The sequence below is a fragment of the Tauraco erythrolophus genome, chromosome 2, assembly GCF_009769465.1.
Source record: "Tauraco erythrolophus isolate bTauEry1 chromosome 2, bTauEry1.pri, whole genome shotgun sequence".
Taxonomy (NCBI): Eukaryota; Metazoa; Chordata; class Aves; order Musophagiformes; family Musophagidae; genus Tauraco; species Tauraco erythrolophus.
The window spans coordinates 9,969,036-9,991,391 of NC_141466.1; the positions used below are offsets into that span (position 1 = coordinate 9,969,036).

General features: G+C 40.4%; 1 protein-coding gene across 1 annotated transcript in view; it reads right to left on the reverse strand.

Moving 5' to 3' along the window:
- Positions 1 to 16,060, reverse strand: part of LAMA2 (laminin subunit alpha 2) — a 303,089-nt gene extending 287,029 nt beyond the window's left edge. Inside the window, exons 1-3 of the mRNA XM_086631963.1 lie at positions 16,024 to 16,060; positions 14,943 to 15,113; positions 10,656 to 10,768 (exon numbers count right to left, since the gene is read on the reverse strand). Coding sequence (XP_086488089.1) covers positions 10,656 to 10,768; positions 14,943 to 15,113; positions 16,024 to 16,060 — 321 coding nt within the window. The remainder of the gene's footprint in view (positions 1 to 10,655; positions 10,769 to 14,942; positions 15,114 to 16,023) is intronic.
- Positions 16,061 to 22,356: the final 6,296 nt, after the last annotated feature.

Here is a 22,356-nt window from a genome sequence, read left to right on the forward strand (position 1 = left end):
GGACTTAGGATTTTTTTTTTTGTGAGAGATAATTAAATGCTTTGTGTTCTCAAACATTTACATTACTTCAAAACAAAATGATTCATGTGCAAGAAATACTAAAAACAAACACTCAGGATGACAGCTCTATGCTGCAGGCATGGACTGCAGCTCACAGATCAGTATTTTACAGTTTAAAGTTTTACAATCAGTTGAAGCCAACGCAGAGCGCCAGCTGCTCCGGAGAGGGGTGGAAATGTTCTCCTCGCCACCTCCAGAAACAGGTTCCTGCCTCCACCCCCTCACCCTGGCACTAAAACCTCACACAACAAGCCAAATGAGAAAATTGATCTGGCAGAAACCTAACTCCCCCAAAAAATACGACAAGACTTCATTTTCAGTATCAAGGTACTGATCTGGTTCACTGTCTGGCAGCACGAGTGCTGGTGCCAGAGCAAGGGAGACATTCCTGGCTCCCTTCAGCCAGTTTGGGGAGAGGGATGCGGGGGGTGGGGGGTACACACAGCCATCCTGGAACTGCAGCATTACCGTCTGAACAGACTTTGCTTCTGTCCGCGTTTCTCTCTTTAGACAAACATTTTTTGAAGATGGACAAAACAGACTGGCATTTCTTGGCAAAAAGTCTCAGTTTGGATTAATTTTCAGTTCTGTTAAATTACTTTCTGGTTTGGAGATGAAGAGAAGCTTTAAGCTGCATCTTTATAGAAACTGTTCTGAAAGTGCCTCAGACATGTGACACACAGAACTGTCCGTCTAAGATAAAAAGAAAATATTAACTGAAAATCTAAGTAAAGCATTTGGACATACATACAAGCTTAACATATGAAGATCAACTGGTGCTTAATTTTACTAATCTGGTTCTTGTATCCAAGACTAAACAGTGTCATTAACCTTCTGTCTATTCCTTTAGCTGTTCTGATATTTGATTGTATTGCGTTTGTGTGGCAAGGTTTTGGTAGTGGGGGGGTACTACAGGGGCGGCTTCTGTGAGAAGCTGCTAGAAGCTTCCCCTCTGCATGTTAGAGCCGATGCCAACCAGCTCCAGGACAGACGTGCCGCTGGCCAAGGCCGATCCCATCAGCGATGGTGGTGGCACCTCTGCGATAACATAGTTAAGAAGGAGGAAAAGCTGCTGTGGAATAGCAGTCAGAAGAGAGGAGTGAGAATATGTGAAAGAAACAACTCTGCAGGCACCAAGGTCAGAGAAGAAGGAGGGGGACGAGGTGCTGCAGGCACCAGAGTAGAGATTCCCCTGCAACCCATGGTGAAGACAATGGTGAGGCAGGCTGTAGCCATGCAGCCCATGGAGGTTAACGGTGGGGCAGAGATCCACCTGCAGCCTGTGGAGGACCCCACGTCAGAGCAGATGTATGCCTAAAGGAGGCTGTGACCCCCATGGAGAGCCCGCTCTGGAGCAGGGTCCTAGCAGGATCTGTGGACCTGTGGAAAGAGAGAAGCCCATGCTGGAGCAGGTTTGCTGGCAGGACTTGTGACTTCGTGGGAGGCTCATGCTGGAGCAGTTTGTTCTTGAAGGACTGCACCTTGTGGAAGGGAGCCATGCTGGCGCAGTTCATGAAGAACTGCAGCCCATGGGAAGGACTCACATTGGAGAATTTCATGGAGGACTCCACATTGGATGAGGGGAAGAGTGTGAGGAGTCCTCCGCCTGAAGAGGATGGAGCAGCAAAGACAACGTGTGATGAACTGACCACAACCTCCATTCCCTGTCCTCCTGCACTGCTGAGGGGGAAGGAGGTAGAGAATTCAGGAGTAAAGTTAAGCTAAAGAAGAAGGGAAGGGTAGGGGGAAGGTGTTTTTAAGATTGGTTTTATTTCTCATTACCATACCTCTGATTTGATTGGTAATAAATTAAACTCATTTCCCCAAGTTGAGTCTGTTTTGCCTATGACGGTCATTGGTGAGTAATCTCTCCCTGTCCTTATCTCAACCCATGGGCCTTTCATTATATTTTCTCTACCCTTCCCAGCTGAGGAGGGCGAGTGATAGAGCAGCTTTGGTGGGCACCTGATGTCCAGCAAGGGCCAACCTATCACATTGATATCAAAAGTTATTTCATAGAAAGTTAGCTGTATTTTTTTTTATTCCCCACTGGAAAATGTATTTGATATTCCAGAGCAGAGAAAATGTAATGTGAAAAACAGGAATCTCCTAGTGACACAGATATTTCCTATAACATGGTGCAGATCATGTATGCAGGCTGTTTTAATATGGCTGCATTGCTCAGCACATTCTGATTCCTTAGCCACTGTTTCGTGAACTGCTGTGAGTTAAAATAAAAAACTATAAAACTATATTAAAAGAAGCAGTGCTGTTGCGACATATCATATTGTCCAATTTACCTTGTATTTCACTGTGGCTGTAAGAGTGACTTCAGTCAATCCCTTAAGGATTAGTTTAACCGGATCTAATTGTGGGGTTCAACTATAAAGACAAAGACCTGCACAATGGGTTCAATTAGTTTTTTGAAACTAGACAGCAGAGAGATGGCTCCAGAATCCAAAATCACCCTACAACTTCTCAAAAACCTGGCTATTTCTTCTTTAAGAAGAAAAGAAAATGAATGGGGATGCAGACTCAGTAAATTCATGATCTCTACTACTTAATTTGCTACATGACACAGTTCCTAGACTCCATGTTTTTGAACTAGCTTTGGAAGGGATGACGAAACAGGCAATCTCTTTTACTAGGATCACAAACAAACGGCTAGCCACAAAGGGCAGCTTTACTTTTGAGATTACACGGGTGCTCCAAGCCAACCCTTCCTATAGCAATCTTCTTGTGATCACCTCAGTCAAACACCAGAAGGGAGAGAGAAGAAGGCTAAAAGTGGGCAGCAAAGTGGTGATGGAAATAAAAATTTAATTGCTCATTGCTTTTTCATTAAAAAGAGCCATCTTTAAATCAAACATATTAGGAACAGGTAACCTCTCTCAGTCTGAATACACATCTGGGCAACATCTTCAACACGGTTCTGCAAGACAGTACTTGTCACGCTTGTCTCAACTCATCCTTGGCTAACAAACATGCGAACTCTGCTGCTGTGTAACAGTGATGAACTCCTTCTGAAAGAGAGTTGTGCTCCCTCAAGGGATCTGTCTAATGCTGTTCCCCTCAAGGGAACTGACAGCTAAAAATAATGTTTTCTTCCAACAGCTATCAACACAGCACAGTCATACTGGCAAAGCAAAGGAGCAAATGACAAGCAAGGTTCCACAAGCAAGGTCTCTTTGCAGGAGGTTTCTCCTCTCTTGTACTTCCCTTCTTCCCCAAAAAAGGTCAGCAATATTGCATTAAGACAGAGGAATACACCATTTTGGTCTGTGTGGCTTCTGATAGGCTTAACATAACCTCTGGACTCTGTTCAGAGACAGAGCTTACATAGGTACATCCACATTAGCTTTTTAGCTGAGATAAGGAGCATGCTTTTCAGGTGGAACTCCCAACTGTTCCTGTCTACCATAGAATCATAGAATGGTTCGGGTTGGAAGGGACCTCAAAGATCATCTAGTTCCAACCCCACTGCCATGGGCAGAGAAACCCTCCACTACACCAGGCTGCCCAAAGCCTCATCCAATCTGGCCTTGAACACTTCCAGGAACGGGGCATCCACAACTTCTCTGGGCAACCTGTTCCAGTGCCTCACCACCCTCAGAGTGAAAAATTTCTTCCTTATATCTAATCTAAATCTGCCCTCTTTCAGTTTAAATCCATTGCCCTTGTAAAAAGTCCCTCTCCAGCTTTCCTGTAGGCCCCCTTTGAGTACTGAAAGGCTGCTATAAGATCACCCCGGAGCCTTCTCTTCTCTTCTCCAGGCTGAACAGCCCCAACTCTCTCAGCCTGTCTTCACAGCAGAGGTGTTCCAGCCCTTGGATCATCTTTGTGGCCCTGCTCTGGACTCGCTCCAGCAGTTCCATGTCCTTCTTGTGCTGGGGACTCCAGAGCTGAATACAGTATTCCAGGTGGGGTCTCACGAGAGCAGAGTAGAGGGGCAGAATCACCTCCCTCAACCTGCTGGCCACACTGCTTTTGATACAGCCCAGGATACGGTTGGCTTTCTGGGCTGCCAGCGCACATTGCCGGCTCATGTTGAGCTTCTCATCGACCAGCACTCCCAAGTCCTTTTCCTCAGGGCTGCTCTCAATCTGTTCTCCACCCAGCCTGTACTTGTGCTTGGGATTGCCCCGACCCACATGCAGGACCTTGCACTTGGCCTTCTTGAACTTCATGAGGTTCTCACAGGCCCACCTCTCCAGCCTGTCAAGGTCCCTCTGGATGGCATCCCTTCCCTCCAGCGTGTCCACAACACCACACAACTTGGTGTCATCTGCAAACTTGCTGAGGGTGCACTTGATTCCACCGTCCATGTCTCCAACAAAGATGTTAAATAGCACTGGCCCCAGTACTGACCCCTGAGGAACACCACTCGTCACTGGCCTCCACCTTGGACATTGAACCGTTGACCACAACTCTTTGAGTGCGACCATCCAGCCAATTCCTTATCCACCAACTGGTCCATCCGTCAAATCCATGTCTCTCCAGTTTAGAGACAAGGATGTCGTGTGGGACAGTATCAAATACTTTGGATAAGTCCAGGTAGACAATGTCAGTTGCTCTTGCCCTATCCATCAATGCTGTAACCTCATCATAGAAGGCCACCAAATTAGTCAGGCAGGACTTGCCCTTAGTGAAGCCATGTTGGCTGTCACCAATCACCTCCTTATTTTCTGTGTGCCTTAGCATAGTTGACAGGAGGATCTGCTCCATGATCTTGCCAGGCACAGAGGTGAGACTGACTGGCCTGTAGTTCCCTGGGTCTTCCCTGAGTCTGCTTTGGTTCATATCATGAATAGATCATGGAGCTCATGAACTGGATTTCCTTCAGATAAGAACTAAGCCAGGTGAACATGCTTAGACATACCGGATTCACTGTAGCTGCTAAGAGCCATTCAGTCTGTGGTCCAGAATAGAGTTAGCCTGAAGTAAATTTCCTGACAAGTGAGCTGGGTCCTCAGCACCAAATAAACACAAGTCCTCTCCCAAGTTTGTCCCCCCTCTCTCCAACTGTGACACACTCTTTGCTAATGCAGGCAAAATTGAAGTATCAATATTCAGATTTTTTCCTCAGTTGGTTTCGAATTTTACTCAGATGTTCAAACTATAGGTCACATTTCATATGATGTATAGTACTGTTCAGCATAACAGCAGATGTATAAACATATTATGTATTGCATGCAACCCAAAATTCAAGCTTTAAAATAAAAATAATTCTAAAAAAATTCAAGAATTATAAAGCACAGTAACAAAATAATGAATCACAGTCCATACTGTGCATGTGGTATCTGTATCTCAGCTGTGAAATATTACTTTCAGGAGTTTATTACATGCTATTTCTGATGCTTGTAGCTGTCATGCCTATAGTAGCAAAGAGTGAGGATGTACTTTCCATGGGACTCTTCCTGCCTAATGATCTTTTTTTCAATTTGGTGGCAGCTGTGCAGATACAGATTCTGTTTCCCTTCACTGATAGGTTTTTTTTTTCTCCCTTTTAAGCTCTTCCCACAGACTGCCACACTGAGCTTTTACAACACTAGTCTGAGTCCCATCCTGTTATTTTCCTGTCCCAGCCTGAATTTTGCCATTCATCTTGTCACAGTTTCTTAGTTCTCTCATGACTGCCTTTTGCCAGAGTTACTTAGTTGTACAGTGTTGTACAGAGAAAGCAAAAGCAATCGCTCAGTTTTGCAATTCTTTTCCTCTTGCCAGCATGACCCTTATAAAGGACACTTGATATATGTTTGTGACTGTGCACACGCACACGTGTGTATGTGTGTGCATTTCTGATCATGACTATTAAAGTGATGCAAATAACAAAGAAACCATTCAAAATTAGATCAAAATCCTCCATTGAAATTATTTTTGGACAATAAAGGATTACAAAATAATGAATCTAGCATTAGTAGAATATTGCTGTCTGCTTTTTCTAAATGCTTTTCAAAATGCTTCTGAGCAAGTCAAGCATTCTTCTACTTCATTATTCAGTTCACTATATAGTTTCAGAAACGCCGCTTCCCAAAGTATAATATGTGCCACTCAAACAGTAAAGTCCATGGGTCTAAAAACTTACATTCTAAAAAGTACTGAAATACACTTCAGGAGAAGTGGGTCTGCAGTGATTTCTACATGGAGTCAGAACACAATTTTTCAGACTCCTTCCTCCCTTCCTACAGAAAGAGGGCAGAGGACAGGATGAAAAAACAACGTCAAAGAGTCAGGCACTATCAGAGCTTAAGGAACTTAAAACTGATGAACTGCAATTGCTTTACAGAGAAAGCAACTGCGTAGCTTAATCAGTTATTCTTGCTCTCACACACACCTCATGAGATCTGACGAGACTCTGAGTGTCACCTACTTTCTTTTTCTTCAGAAATACATGCCTGGAAAAGATTACTTGGACACTGAACTGATCCTCCAGAATCTCGGGCAATAAAGATATACTTATTAAGTCCAGAATTTTCTGCCAGAACATTAACTCTGTGTCCACCCGAGTTCAATACATCTACAAGTCACATACAATATTCCAGCAGCATTTAAAAAAATATAAAGCACATAGTAAAATAAATCAAAACCCACATAAATATGCTCCTGGCACAAGTATCTTAGCAATATCAAGGGTATTGCCAATGTCCTTGTTCCTCACAACAGCAGGGAATTTGTTAATACAAGTGTCCTGATGTGTGTAGAAATCAGAAACAGATGGGCTGACCACCTCACCTCAAACTGCCAACTGGTTTTCCTGTGTGTTTGCCAATTTTCTTTAAAGATACTCTACTAATTTTCCATATCACTGTGAAATTAAACTCACTAAAGATTTGAGATGGCATGACTACTGGAAATATGTTCTCCCTGGAAGTCCAAGCGTTTCGTTTTGCCAACTCCCTTCTCTGTACTTCTTGAAGATAAGGCTCATTTTCTGTCCGGCTAAACATTGCACCCACGGGACCTGAGTTACTTTTGTTGCACTTGAACTGCCCACTGCTCTCAAGGTGAAACCCACAGACCCTGCACAACCATCAGGAGTAAGAGATGTGGAAGAGCAGACAACTTGTCTTGGTAATTTGTGAGTGCTCCAGAGATGCAACAACCCTAGCACATTGGTGAACCTACCCTGCCGAACTCCGATCCACAGCTTCACTTTCAGTAACCAGGGTAGCTCAACTCTTCAGTTTTAACCTCCATTTAAATTGGTCTGAGCAACTCCCAAATAAATCTACATTCATATTTTGACCTCCTATGCACTTGTTGGATGAAAACCACTGTAAAAAATAGTTTCACATATACAGCTATGAATACCGTTCCAGAACATTCTTGTGAAAGAGATAAGATGGTGATTGTCAAAATGGCTACAACATCTAGGAAAGTGAAGGGTTAAGTGCAAATTAGCAAAGGTGCTCAAAACCAAATCATTTCAGTTTTAGACTCATATTTTTATAATAGATGGGGTACAAATTTCAAATGTACTTTAATGCATTAGAAACCTAGCCTTCATCGTAGAGGAAAGCTCTTTATAAGTTTTATGGTAAACCTCAATTGTTGGGACTAAAGAAAAAAAACATTGCATTTTTCCCAACCTGATTGATAATATTTTGGCTCCTTCTGAAGTTAAATACATTTTATTTCTTCAGTTTATTATGTATTGTTAACTAGTATACACCATTTTTATACAACTTCACTACACAATAAAGTAAAAAAATACTTAGCTGCCCCAAAAGGCCAAGAATTACATAAATAAAGAAATTGTAATTATTTTCCTGATTTTTTTCATGAAATTAGGATTTGCTAAAAGCATTCCATGTACTGTCATAATTACCAGTAATAACATACAAACTAATGCATTCCTGCAATTTTCAGTCCATTACTTGTAGATTTGTCATTTGTTATTTCTATCTCACAAAAGGAAGTTAAGCATTTTTATACTTAAAGCAAGAATTTATCAACACAAACATAGCAATTACTGAATCTCATATAAGCCAAAGGTAATGAATGGTATTTCTTTTAAGTGAAGTCTCAAAGATATCTGGTGACCTTCATCATTCATAGTGACTGCTATGCATTGACACTAGCTGGAAGAGAAATTTTGTATTTTACTGACTACTTTAATAAAGCCTACAGCGCTGTGTCTATAAAATAACCAAATAAGCGTGTCTACAAAATACCCAACTAAGTAAACGGAAACTCCTAATACTCCTCAAACTCCAAACAACTCTCATTCTAAAAGCCATGCAAATTGCAACATCCCTTCTAGTACATTTTGGGGAAGAAAACCATAGTTCTGTTCACGTAAGGTGGTGAGTAAACATAGCATGCATTCCTAACTACACGGGTTACTCAGATCATAAAGAGTGTGCCAGACAGCATTAGTGACATAGGGTCTTATCCCACCTCTCTGACATACATGGGAACCTCGACGCTGCTCCTATTCCAGCAAATAAAACTAAATGGGCTTAAGAGAAGATATTGGCTTTAGTACTGCAAAAGGACTGCCAAGCTTTCTTTGAACAATAAGCAAGAGAACATGGGAAAGAAACAGGCTCATACTTGAGCCTTGCCTCATTTAAATAAAATAACAACAGAAAACCCGAACCCACACAACACAGTGCAGTATTCTCGGACTGCTGTCAACTGGCACACAAAGAAGTCTTTTAAACACATTAGAACAATCGGTACTTTTTCTTCAATATAGTCACTGTCCCTGTAGTTGCTACTTTTTAGTATATTAGGAAACCCAAAACTTTAGGAAGTACACACATCTGCTTATTTCTTAGGACAATCTAGATACTGACACAGTAGAAAAAAACAGAAGTTGTAAAGCTCTAGTTAGCAGACCTGGCCTAAACAACTACATGAGTAAAATCACCAGGGTGATGAAAAACAAGGATGGTAATTTAGTTCTAATGCCTGAGAGCTACGAACATATTAAGAGATCATAGCCAACAAAAGTCCCTTGCTGTAAAGGGAAACCAGTTGATAACTCTGAAATTTTAAGACATTTAAAAAAAAAAAATCGTAATTTTCTAATGCCACAGGAGCTTAAACTCAAACTTCTGTAAAAAGGTTGAGCTCTGCTGACCGAAACAGAAACGCACATGGAACACTTCTGTGGACATAAGGCCAGAGACACAGGTGCAGGATTGTTTCTGCCAATAACAATGAGGGCTCCAAAGCCAGAATGCTAATAATTCTTCCAAGATTCAAAGGCTTTTCCAGGTATAAAGACTACTGTTTTCCAAGTACTTCGGTGTCACAGATACAAGGTACTTACAAAAATTTTTACCATCAAATCATTTCGATGACAGTTTGTTTACAAGAAATCAAGCCAAAAACTAGAAATCCAAGCATGAATCTGTTAAATCTTCCTGGAATTCTGAATTCAGGCCTAAGTTTGATCTCTTACAACAAAATTGTGTGCATGCATGCACATACACGTCTCAATGCCCTGCCTTTCCTTTATTCTTATTTTCTAACAAACTATGTTTTATTCAAGCCACTTAAGTTGATAATCAGCTCTTGTCTTCTTTATTTGAGAAATGAGGGAGATAAGGGCAGGCACGTTCCAAGTGAAACTGATAAACCAATAATAAACTGAAAGAGAAAACCGATCTCAATGAAGAAATCACAAAGCCGGGAGAGCTGAGAAGGGGAATCTCTCTTCAGTGAGCCAGATTAAGGGCCTTCCCTTTTTTCTTAATACGTGGAAAACAGATTATGTTTTCTGGTCTGATTCAAGTTGCAGACAAATATGGGCCAGCCACAGACCAGAGAAGATTTTAAAGGGGAAAAAAAAAAAAAAAAAATAATTTGTTTTCTACTTAATTAAATACCAAATTAAATACCAAAATGGTCAAGTTTAATAACATGATGAATAAATTTGGTACCAGATAGTTGTTCTGTATTTATCTTGGCATAACAAAAATAAAATTATTTTCTATCTACCCTCAAATACTCTTCCTTACATACAGTGAAATCTACATAGCATTTTTGTAAGCATTAAATAACTGCATTCTATATAGCTACATCTGTCAAGCAAGATTCCACTAACAGGAGGCAATTTAAGGACCTCGTTAGCCAAACTCCTCCTTAACCCAGGTGCTCTCTCAAAATAACCCACCACATGTGCATGTAAACCTAGCACAGCAGAACTACTTTTAGTGTATTTAGGCACTTTTAGTGTGTTTAAGTGTACAGTACTATGCTACTGAAACAAGAAAGAACAGTATTCAAACCATAAACTTTTATTTATATGAATATTTCCCTGAAATTATCTTTTAATTGTCTGTAAAGATCCAAACCAGAACTTATTTAAAAAAAAAAACCAAACAAGACTGAAAATGTTATTTTAAAAATAATTTTAAACATGAATTCATTAAAATATATATTAAATATGTTTTTCATTTGGTACATTACGTTACAATGAATGGGTCAGTCAGAATTATCCATATAAACAACAGAAAGTTATAGGACAAAACGAGTGTGTCTTCATAATATAAAAGCAACAAACAGCAAAGAGGAAAATACTCCAGGTCCTCTATTGTGCAAGAAAGAAAGCCATTTTAGAAACAAAAAATACAGAATTCTACCTGTTGGAGGTCCAATGTGATGGTCACGTAATGATACTCAATTCCATTCTGGATACTGGGGCTTTGCCACCAAGTGTTCTTGCCATCAATTGCATTTGTTATGGGATGTCGTTCTGTTAGAGCAGCAGAAATGCAGAAATATATTTCAAAATTATTAGGAGATTTAAATGGTTTTAGGTCTAAAATCTAGATTTGAATGCAATTAAAGAACTAATGAAGCAGCACTTCAAAATAAAATCCAGGAAATTATTTTTTCTTTTACTCTTGGGGTACTATCATTATTACTGGAATACTCAGTTAATGTTAGTTGTTTAATTTTTGTTAAGATCACAAGAAGGTGATTCAGAACACCTGAATGGACTTGGAGGCTCTTCTGATTCCATAGAAAATGTAGGCATCTAAATGAAGTGAAGAGTTCCTGCAATTTTCTAAAGTTTCAGGTACTGTGAAGTCATTAAATGTTGCAACACAAACAACAAATCAGGAACCCGAGGTACTGTGTGCAGGGAAAGCAGAGATTAAAGTAATACTGGTACTTGCATTTCTAAGACATTTCTAAGCACGCATGGAAAAAAATCAGGAAATAATTCAGAAGTCATTACAGAGGAAATGATTCAGAAATCATTACAGAATATATTTCTCAACTGGAAAATTGTATGACTCGCATGCATACGAAGGTGGTTATAATCCATATTGAAGCCAAGATTACTTTTCATGTCTAGATTTACTCTGCTGCAGGGTCCCAAATGAATCCCAAACAATAGGGATAAGAATGTATTTACAGAATTGAATCCCTCCTAGATTTCAAGATCTTGTAAATTATTGAAGTTTGCTTATACAGTGTTTTAATTTTATTTAGACTAAGAAAAGCCACACTCAACATTTCCAGGTTATTTTTTCTGGTCAATTCCAGTTTCTCTCTGGTATGAAATGGAGAGTAACATAACCTCAATTTTAAAAGCTACAAGGATCTATATTTTCAAGTCTCTAATCGCCTAGAATGCATCTGTACATTATGGGGAAAATAACCTAAAGGAAATTCAAATACAGTAGCTTTCTTCTGCGCAGGTTCTGTCTGCAAGAACGTAACAAGAGCGGAGAAATCCTACCCCTTTCATTAAGGATGGCTTTCTAAATTGACAGGTTTTCTTGATATAAAACTGCAATATGCTTCATTACTAGCTAGTCCTAGAATTGCAAATAATTAATTCATGAACTGATTAAATTACTTGTTATTTTAATTATTATTTAAATCAGCCAGCCAGACTGATACTTTGTGTGTCTCTTTTCTTGCTGCATCAACCACCTGTGGAGGACAGGAGTCCTAGCTCATTAAGGAAAGCCAGAATGTCTGAACATATTTAAAGATACAATTAAGTGCTTTGTGGGAGTGAGGGAAGGCACAAGCCCTCAAAATCGAAAATGCCAAAAGTTTCATTTAAGTATCAGATTATTCAGTGGCATTAGTGGGCACCAACAATTACATGTTAGAATACTGGTGCTGCAAGTGATGTTATTAGTAGCTTTATCTTTATATTGAAGAGAAAAGCAAAACACACGCATGCTTTACATGCTGTCGATTCCCACAGCTCTCATCATCTTCACAAACCTTGGCTTTAAATGAGTGCTAGCAAAAATCACCTGTAAATCAAACTCAGAGGACCTCAGTGATTGTGACAGAGCTATCTCATAGGAAAATTTCATTTAAGTCTCTTTAGGTGAAACTGATATAGAGGTAAATCATGAGAAGGAGGGTTGGGAGATGAATCAACAATTAGCTGTAATCACCATTATGAAAGTTTAATCATAATTAATTTGAAAACACTGATTAATTGCTGGCATGTTTTGCCTATTTAAAAAGAAAGGGAAAATAATATAATATTCACAAAAAGGACTGGATTGCAAATGCAGTTCAAGGACCAGTCTCCCTGATGGATGGCAAGGAGGAGAACTACAGAGTGAGTCCATCAAACTGTGCTCTTTAATTTGGGCTCATATGTGATTAACCAGGGAATTTGTGTTCATTTCCTACTACAGTAATTAAGGGGAGGCACTCCAGACTTGCACATTCCAGGGGGATCACTTAAAGTCTAGTTACATTACATGGTTTTCCTATTAATGAGCCATCTCTGTTTAAAAAGGCACTTCCTTATGCCAAATGAACATTTAAAAATCTTAAAATGTGATGTGGTTGGCAACAAAAGACCAGACATTATGAAGCTGGGCAGATTCGAGTTTTTAAGAGGGTAGGAGTGAGGGATATAAATCATTCCCATGGGGTTTATGTTTATATACGTATCTGTGTGTGTGTATAGACGTGCACGTTGTGTGCACTATCTGATAGCATAGGCAGGACATGGGGATAAAGCAATCCAGCTCTGGTTTAGGTTTGCCTTCTGAATTGAACAAACTTGATAGTAAAAATCTTGTATGATGTGCGTGCGTGTCTCCACACCCATTTATAAAGAAGGGAAAGAATGTATTGCACAGTGCTTCTGCCAGTCGGAATGGTTCCAAAAACCCCTGAAATCTCTCTCAGACACACTACTACAGTGTAACATATTTGAATGCTTATATTGCTGCAAAATCGTATGACCTTTCCTCAGACGGTGACATTTACTACAATTAAAGAAGACATCGAAACTCAGAAAACTATCTGGGGGAAAAAAAATAGGTTGCAACTGAGTTCAGACAAATGATGCAGTCTATACTGGGGCAATTATAATTAGCTTCACAAATACAAGATGGGGAGCAAATGGATAGGTAGCCATTTAGCAGAAAGCTTCTGGGGATTGTAATGGACAACTAGCTATATATCTCTCAGTGGTGTCACACCATTAAAAAGGGAAAAATATCTAAGTAAAACAAGTAAACAGGAATATATCCTGTTCATTGTGGAGCAAACCTGCATCTCTATGCAGTGCTGATAAAAGCTCAGGGTGAATTTTAATAAAGATGAAAACCTCCAGAGAGAATTCAGAGAACTGCGATTTGCACAGTTAAGAGTTCTAGAAAACATAACCTGTGAGGAGAATGAAAGAAAAGAGATAGCTTAGTGTAGATACTAGATAGAGCAGCAATACCATCAACCCTCAACTACAGAAAAGACTTTTGTAAAGAAAAAGGGAATAATCCATTCCTTTTATTGACTGAAGTTAGGAAAAAGGCAACAGAAATTTCCGCAAGGAAGATGCAGATTAGCTATTAGGAAAAGACTTTGTAACGGGTAAAATAAGTCTAAGAAAGGTGGCCCAGGGAGCAAGTTTTTAAGGAGAAACTAAACAACTTCCGTCTGGAAGGCTACAGACATAGATCCTGTCTACAACTAGCAGATAGATTAAATGGTGTCTGTTCTTTCTTTCCTGTAGTTTTAAGCACATGCTTAAATGTGCTTCGTCATGAGGTGTGAATATATCTGAGCTAGGTTTTAGAGGGAAACAACTGGGGAAAAAGAGAAACCGTCTCCATGCTTCTGTGGCTGTGCTTCTTCAACATTTTATCTGCTGTCTTAAGTGTCTCTACACCTTCTACCATCTACAGTGCCAATATAGCCACAAAAATCTAACAACGTTCATGCTATTCATGTCTTTCACTGCAAGGTCATGTGAAATTAATTTTTTACGACTTGACTAAGAAATTTTCTTAGTTCTAATCTTCCCAACTGTTAGAAATATGCACCTCTGAAGGAGATGATAACAAATTTACACTTGAAAACTGATTTTGCTTCCGTGTAGTCTTAAAAAAAGGCAATGTTACCAAAAATCAATTTTAATATGAAAAACTAAGCAATTAAACCAAGCAGTGCTCCGTTACCTTATTTTCGTTTTGCTGCCTCAGTGAAACTGAATTAATACCAAATGAAAAAGAAAAATATCCCAGAACACAGCAAAATAAAACTGGAGTTGGCCCTAAACTGAAATTTCAGATGTTGCTTAGATTGGACAAAATGTTCAAATTCCACATGTCGGTATGCAGGTGAAAGTCATCTGGTTTTCAATCACAGTCAGTATATATCAAGAGAATTCAACAACAGCTGTTGATACTTAATTTTTCTAAACCTGAATTTAGGTGCTCCACTTCAAGAATCTGAATTATAAAGTTCAGTTTGAGGAGTACATACAACACATACAGATTTTGAAATGCCAATGGAAGAGACAGGTAACCCAATTTAAAGAGACAGACATTTCATAGTAATCAGGCCAGTGACCTACAGTTTTGTTTGCTGATTATCTACAAACTTTGGGAAAAAGTCTTTTTAAAGGAACAAAATGAAAATGGCACACGTACGGTGTGGAACCCTGCTCCTTTGATCACAAATACGGCACTGAGGGTTCCTCGCAGGCTGTCCAGGAACATGCTCAACAAGTTTGCAGTACATTTCCCGACCCTTTTCTCCACAGGTAGCATTGGTTGTGATGAGAGCATTAGTAGCCAGGTTCAGCACTGCGGGAAACAACCCTGCAAACAAAATAAAATAAAATCAACAAAGGTAAACAAAAGCAACAAAGGTGAATTTAGCAACACAATCATAAACGAACATAATACCTTTTTATGACATTAAAGCAAAAGGGCATAGTTTTCAACAACGAGGGAAGTAATGAATTATGTAAAAACATCAACAACTTTGGGTTTGAATCCAGAGTTTAGACATCAGAACAAAGCCATTATAGTGATGATTTCCTCCTCATTCCCTTCTAAAACTCGAATTGGTACCCTTTGGTTATACCTTGAACAACAGCAGGATGCCAAAGGAGAAAGTAAAATATGGAATCATACAAAGTGTCATAAAATTATTTTTTTTCATAATCAAACCTTGTGTTCCTACCCAATTGGACATTGAAACATTGTATGCAAATTACCTATGAAACACTTTATTATTATTCTTTTCTGATTATGTCTCCATGGGAAACATTTTCCTTTACAGAATGCATCACTTGTAATATGCAGTATTACTGTTCTGCTTAGGACCTCATAGTCACCCTTGTCATCAGAGGAGCTAACTAATTCATGCAGCAACATGAATAGCATCTGCCATATGTGGTCTCCCTTTCCTCAAGAAGAGGATAATATATACAATATTCTATCTTTTATGGCAGTACTGGTGGGTTTTTCACAGGTGCACATACTGAGTGATGTATTATAAATCTCATTCAGCACAGCACTTAAGCACATGTCTGAGTGCTCTGCTGAACCGAGTTCTGTGTAGCAGTAAGCTATAAAGATTATAAACCATTCGAAAAACAATCGAGATAGGTTACTCTTCTTCCCACTAAATACTGATCAAAACCTTTGAGCCATGATAAAATTGATCCACAGAGACAAAGTGATATGAGGTGCTGAACGTATACATTAGCCCCTCACATCAAACCAATCAGTTTTGCATCTGCAAAAGCGTAATTTGCCATGGCCGCAGATTAAACTGAAATAACAACAAAAAAATCTGAGATATGGATTGGGATCATCTTCAGATGTATTTGATGACAATTTCCACTGGCCCCAAACCCACTCTTCTGCAATTCATTCAGCTTCTAACCTCACTGCATTCTTACAACCTTAAAATAAGGCTTTAATCAAAACTGAATCTGTGATTATTGCACACTGATAAAGCTCCCTTTGTAATGACTTTCCTTTTCCTCCTCCACAGATGGAGAACACTATTCAACTGACTCCTTTCAGTACTTCAACTCCAGTCTCCTGCTTGTCTCTGCAATTAACCCATATGCCATTTAATTACCAAGCTTGGGTGGTCACGGTACAGCTGTCCCCTGACATTGTGAGTTAGCGACTCTGACGCTCGCATTAAAACCACATTCAGCATACTGCTTGAGCAAGGCAACCAGTTAGCTTCTAACCTGTCCCATTTGTATAGCCAATCAATAGTCGAGATTTTATTGATCGTGTAGCTTGCTTCTTCTGTAGAGATTACAGCCCATTTTCATCACATTTTAAAATCCGTACAGTTGTTCTTGTCTTTTTATTCAATGCATTCCATGATGTTTGCTGCCTTCTACCATGGGGACACATGGTAAAAATCTGTGCAAGCATTAGCCAAGTAGATAAGTTAATAGCTGTGGAACTTCCTATGCTGACTTACAGCCTCATTCTCTTTTTAGGCTGTACAAAGTTAAAAGTGTAAAAGCTAGTAATCACCTAGTCTTAACACAGAATCTGGTGTTTGGTTTGCAGTTAAATATTTCATTCCCTCAAAAACGAATCTTGTAAAAAGTACAAAATGATCCTGGATGCAAGGAATTGCAGTACGTGGCATCAGAAGAATAAATTCTTCAAAAAACAGTGGAACAGCTGAAAAAGAGCTGGCAAAAGCCTCCAGATTCACACAGCTGTAAAAACATTATGTTATATGTCTATACACAAATCATATCATTTTTCTACATCTTAACTAAAATTTTAAATGTAAGAGACATAAGTAAATAAAGAGCACTTATGGAACTCATCAACTCGAACATAATTTCACTCTCAGGTAACCTCTTTTATATACAGAGCAGCTTAGGACAAAACTACCACAGAGCCTTTCCCACATCCAGTACAAACACAGGCACTGAAACCAGTATTGGGTGTTTCACTGAAGAGGCCATGTGAAGATCCTGGCACCTCAGAGGGAAGTGCATCACACTGCGTTCCCTGCAGGATCACAGGAGTGGATCTGACAGGCAGGGAGCAAGAGATGCACAAAGTGATCCTACACTGCACCCAACACCACATTTGGTATTGATGAATTTCCCAGCCCTGCAATTAGGTCTCCCTGGAGTCTTAGAATCATCATAGAATCATAGAATGGTTAGGGCTGGAAGGGACCTTCAAAGGTCATCTAGTCCAACCCCCCTGCAAGGAACAGGGATATCTCCAACTAGATCAGGTTGCTCAGGGCCTTGTCCAACCTGGCCTTGAACGTCTCCAGGGATGGAGCATCCACCACCTCTCTGGGCAACCTGTTCCAGTGTTCTACCACTATCATAGTAAAAAATTTTTTCCTAATATCCAACCTGAACCTACCTCCCTCTATTTTAAAACCATTACCCCTTGTCCTATCATAACTGGCCCTCCTGAACAGCCTCTCCCCATCTTTCCTGTAGGCCCCCTTGAGGTACTGGAAGACCGCTATAAGGTCACCCCGGAGCCTCCTCTTCTCCAGGCTGAACAGCCCCAACTCTTTCAGCCTGTCCTCATAGGAAAGGTGCTCCAGCCCTCTTATCATCTTCGTGGCCCTCCTCTGGACCCTCTCCAACTGGTCCATGTCCTTCTTATGTTGGGGACTCCAGAACTGGACGCAGTACTCCAAGTGAGGTCTCACGAGGGCAGAGTAGAGGGGGAGAATCACCTCCCTCGACCTGCTGGCCACGCTCCTCTTGATGCAGCCCAGGACGCAGTTGGCCTTCTGGGCCGCAAGAGCACATTGCCGGCTCATATTGAGCTTCTCGTCCACCAGTACTCCCAAGTCCTTCTCCTCAGGGCTGCTCTCGATCCAATCACCACCCAGTCTGTATTTATGCCTGGGATTGCCACGACCCAGATGTAGGACCTTGCATTTGGCCTGGTTAAACTTCATGAGGTTGGTACGGGCCCACCTCTCCAGCCTGTCAAGGTCCCTCTGGATGGCATCCCTCCCTTCCAGCGTGTCGACGGCACCACACAGCTTGGTGTCATCGGCGAACTTGCTGAGGGTGCACTCCATGCCACTGTCCACGTCACCGACAAAGATGTTGAAGAGGGCCGGGCCCAACACAGACCCCTGAGGGACGCCACTCGTGACCGGTCTCCACTTGGACATTGAGCCATTGACCACTACTCTCTGAGTGCGGCCATTGAGCCAATTCCTTATCCACCGAGTGGTCCATCCATCAAACCCATGACTCTCTAGTTTAGAGAGAAGAATGTCGTGCGGGACAGTGTCAAAAGCTTTGCACAAGTCCAGGTAGATGACATCCATTGGTCGACCCTTGTCCACCGATGCTGTCACCCCATCGTAAAAGGCCACCAAGTTGGTCAGGCACGATCTGCCTTTGGTGAAGCCATGTTGGCTGTCACCCACCACCTCCTTGCTCTCCATGTGCCTTAGCATGGTTCCCAGGAGAATCTGCTCCATGACCTTGCCAGGCACAGAGGTGAGGCTGACCGGTCTGTAGTTGCCCGGGTCCTCCTTGTTCCCCTTTTTAAAAATGGGGGTTATGTTCCCTCTCTTCCAGTCATCGGGGACCTCGCCAGACCGCCACGACTTCTCGAATACAATAGCCAGTGGCTTGGCAACTTCATCCGCCAGTTCCTTCAGGGCCCGCGGATGGATCTCATCAGGTCCCATGGACTTGTGCACCTTCAAGTTCCTCAAGAGAGTCTTCTCCTCAAGAGAGTCTTCTCTCTTCCAGGCTGAACAACCCCAACTCTCTCAGCCTTTCCTTATAGGCAAAGTGTTCCATCTCTCTAATCAATTTTCCCTGTCTTTCCTGCACTGAGGATTCCAGAGCTGAACGCAGTACTCCAGGTAGGGTCTCGCGAGAGGAGAGTAGAGGGGCAGGATCACCACCCTCGACCTGCTGGCCACGCTTCTTTGGATGCAGCCCAGGACACAGTTGGCTTTCTGGGCTGCAAGTGCACATCACTGGCTCATGTCCAGCTTTTCATCCACCAGTACCTCTAAGTCATTCTCCACAGGGCTGCTCTCAATCCCTTCAACCCTCAGCCTGTATCGATACCAGGGATTGCCCTGATCCACGTGCAGAACCATGCAATTGGCCTTGTTGAACCTCATGAGATTCACATGGGCCCACTTCTCAAGCCTGTCCAGATCCCCCTGGATGGCATTCCATCCCTCAGGTATGTCAACTGCCACAGTCAGCTTGGTATCCTCTGCAAACTTGCTGAGGGTGCACTCAATCCCACTGTCTACATCACTGATGAAGATATTAGGCAGTACTGGTCCCAACACAGATCCTTGAGGGACACCACTCGTCACCGATCTCCATCTGGACATTGAGCTGTTGACTACTACCCTCTGGATGTGACCATCCTACCAATTTTTCATTCACTGAACAGTCCACCCATTGAATCCATGTCTCTCCAATTTAGAGAGAAAGATGTTGTGAGGGACCATGTCAAAGGTCTTGAAAGCATCATCTTGAATCCTTTAGTTAGGCCCTTTGAATATGGAATAAAAACGTGAATGTTTATCATGCTAGTATAAACTGTTTAATCTTACTTTTACTAAGATTCACATATATCCAATCATAAATCCCCAGGAAAAAGGCAAGAGGGCTCAATACACCACAGTTCCTTTTTTTTTTTTTTTTTTAGAGAATTTTGCCTTATTTTTTATGATGATAATCATACAGAAGAAATATTTTAAAATTGGTGTAGTAGTTTTGTGCATCTTACAATTCAGTTTCTCACTAAATCATAAAGTTTTTTTAGTTATCAATCCCACCTTGAATTCTGTGGGCATCCTCTATGACATACTTCCAAAAACATGATCTGACATAATTACAGACAGCTCTCCTTTCTTTACCTTTAGCAATCATTTGCTCCAGTGCAAAGTCTGGGTAAAATGCCTCTGAGTCAGAAACACATTATCTCTGTTTTGTGTAGCTCAAGTGCAAGCAGAGAAATTCTGCTCCTTTCAACTGCCAGCTACATCAATCTTTTCGCTCCTTTGTGTCACTGGTAAAAAACAGGTTAGCATTCATTTCTACCTGCGAAAAATACTAAAATTCTAGCAATTGCATGGAGGAAATAGGCAGAAAAGATTGGCTTGTAATTCGGTGGTGGTTTCAGCAGCTTGGATTCAATTTCTAGTTTTCAACAGACTTCTGTTGTATGAAGAGAAAAACAGTCTCAGGCTCTCACCTATGCAATGGGCATGATCATCTATCTCTGCGCTTTCCACTTTAGCTTTTAAGCATGCAACATATTCCATGGAGCTTTTAGAGTATGGAAACCTGATAGACAGATTGTTTAATATCGACAGGTGATTAAACTACGAAAGGAAAAGAACAGATAAACTAACTTTGAAGTCGTGTACCATGCAAGGGTAATCAAGAAAGCTGCTCAACTCTCTACAAAACGAGTGAAAAGTTTAGCACTTATTGTCAACAGAAACAGCTTTAGAAAAAAACTTTGTAAAAATGAAAAGCAGCAAATCAGCAGGAATAGCTGATTTTTGCCTACAAACTCCAATGTACCCAAGTTTTACACTGACACTGTTCTAGTTAAGTAGGGTGTGGTAGCAAAGTGCTAACTACATTCAGAGTTTTTTAAATGGTTCCTGGATCAAAGCAGATCTGAGTATCTATCTTAAAGACAAAAATGGTGGCTGCTTGTGATCAGTGGTTTTTTACAGAGGACTCCCAAGTCATCCCTTATCAAGACTGCTCTGTGTAGGCGTTGGCAAGGACATAGGTATACGTGATTCACTGAGTTCAACATATTTAGATTAACAGATTTTGACAAGATTCCACAAAGGCCATTAAAGGAATTAAGCTATCCTGACGTATGAGGGATTGACCTCTTGTGAGATAACAACGACAAAAAAATGAAAATGAGGAATAACACTGGAAAACCACAGTGATCTTGTCTGAATCCTGTTTTGTTCAATTGTTACCTAAGAAACTTAGAAAAGAGGATAAAAATAAGGTGTTTATTGATGATAGAAATTATTCAGGGTAATCAAAATAAGGACAGAGCACAAAGCGTGGTAGCAAAATTTCACAGTATGGTGTGTCTAGACAATAAAACGGCAGATAAAATCGCAGAATGGAAATTAATATACAGAAGGAAAATATGATAGACTCTGCACCAGCTATTACCACCCCTGAGTTAGTATGGATATTTCAATGAAAATATTAGCTCAAGCAATAGAAACAAAATGTCACTTTGTAAAAGAACGAATTGGGAGATGTATAAAATGACATAACTATATATAAAAATCATAAATTAGTTTAGCAAGTAAACAATTGGAAGTGAACATAGTAAGTTTAGTTACTCTTCTACCACAAATTGAGGGTGCTGAGTCAACTTATCATATAGAATTTTCTTCATTGATTGGGATTTTTGGATCTGTTTATAAATGGAACTGCTTTTCAGTATGATAGAAATTAAATTCTAGGATACATGAGTAAATTCTATTATTTTTTTATTATTATTCCAAAAGCAGCAATGGATTAAAAACCAATTAGAGTAATACATAGAACAAGGTTCATCTGAGACTGTTAAATATGGAGGTTCTCATGTTCCACTGTTAGTTCAGAATACCTCTAAATCACTGGCTGTTGCAGGGTTTTATCCAGGGAGGTATCACTCTACTCTTTTTCTTCTTTTACATTTTTCCTCAATATTGTCTGTAATTCATACCAGTAGTTGTTTCTTACTAATCCTGGTAACATCTATGGCCCAACATCAAGGTCCACCCAAAACAGAATATAAACTGTAACCTTAATTTTGTGTGGCACTGCTAATGAAACCATAATATTTTTGCCAATATTCATTTTTTCCACCAGCCATTGTCTTCTATACCAACTACCATCATTACCTTGCATCCATACTCTCATTAATGGCTACTTATTCTATAGACCCTCAGAAAATTCTCTGAGATTGGCGATTTCCTTGCCGTTTTCTACAAAGCAGTATTACCTAATTAATTTTCTTATGTTTTCCTATTCTCATTGCATAAAGGAAAATAACAGCCCAGCTTCAC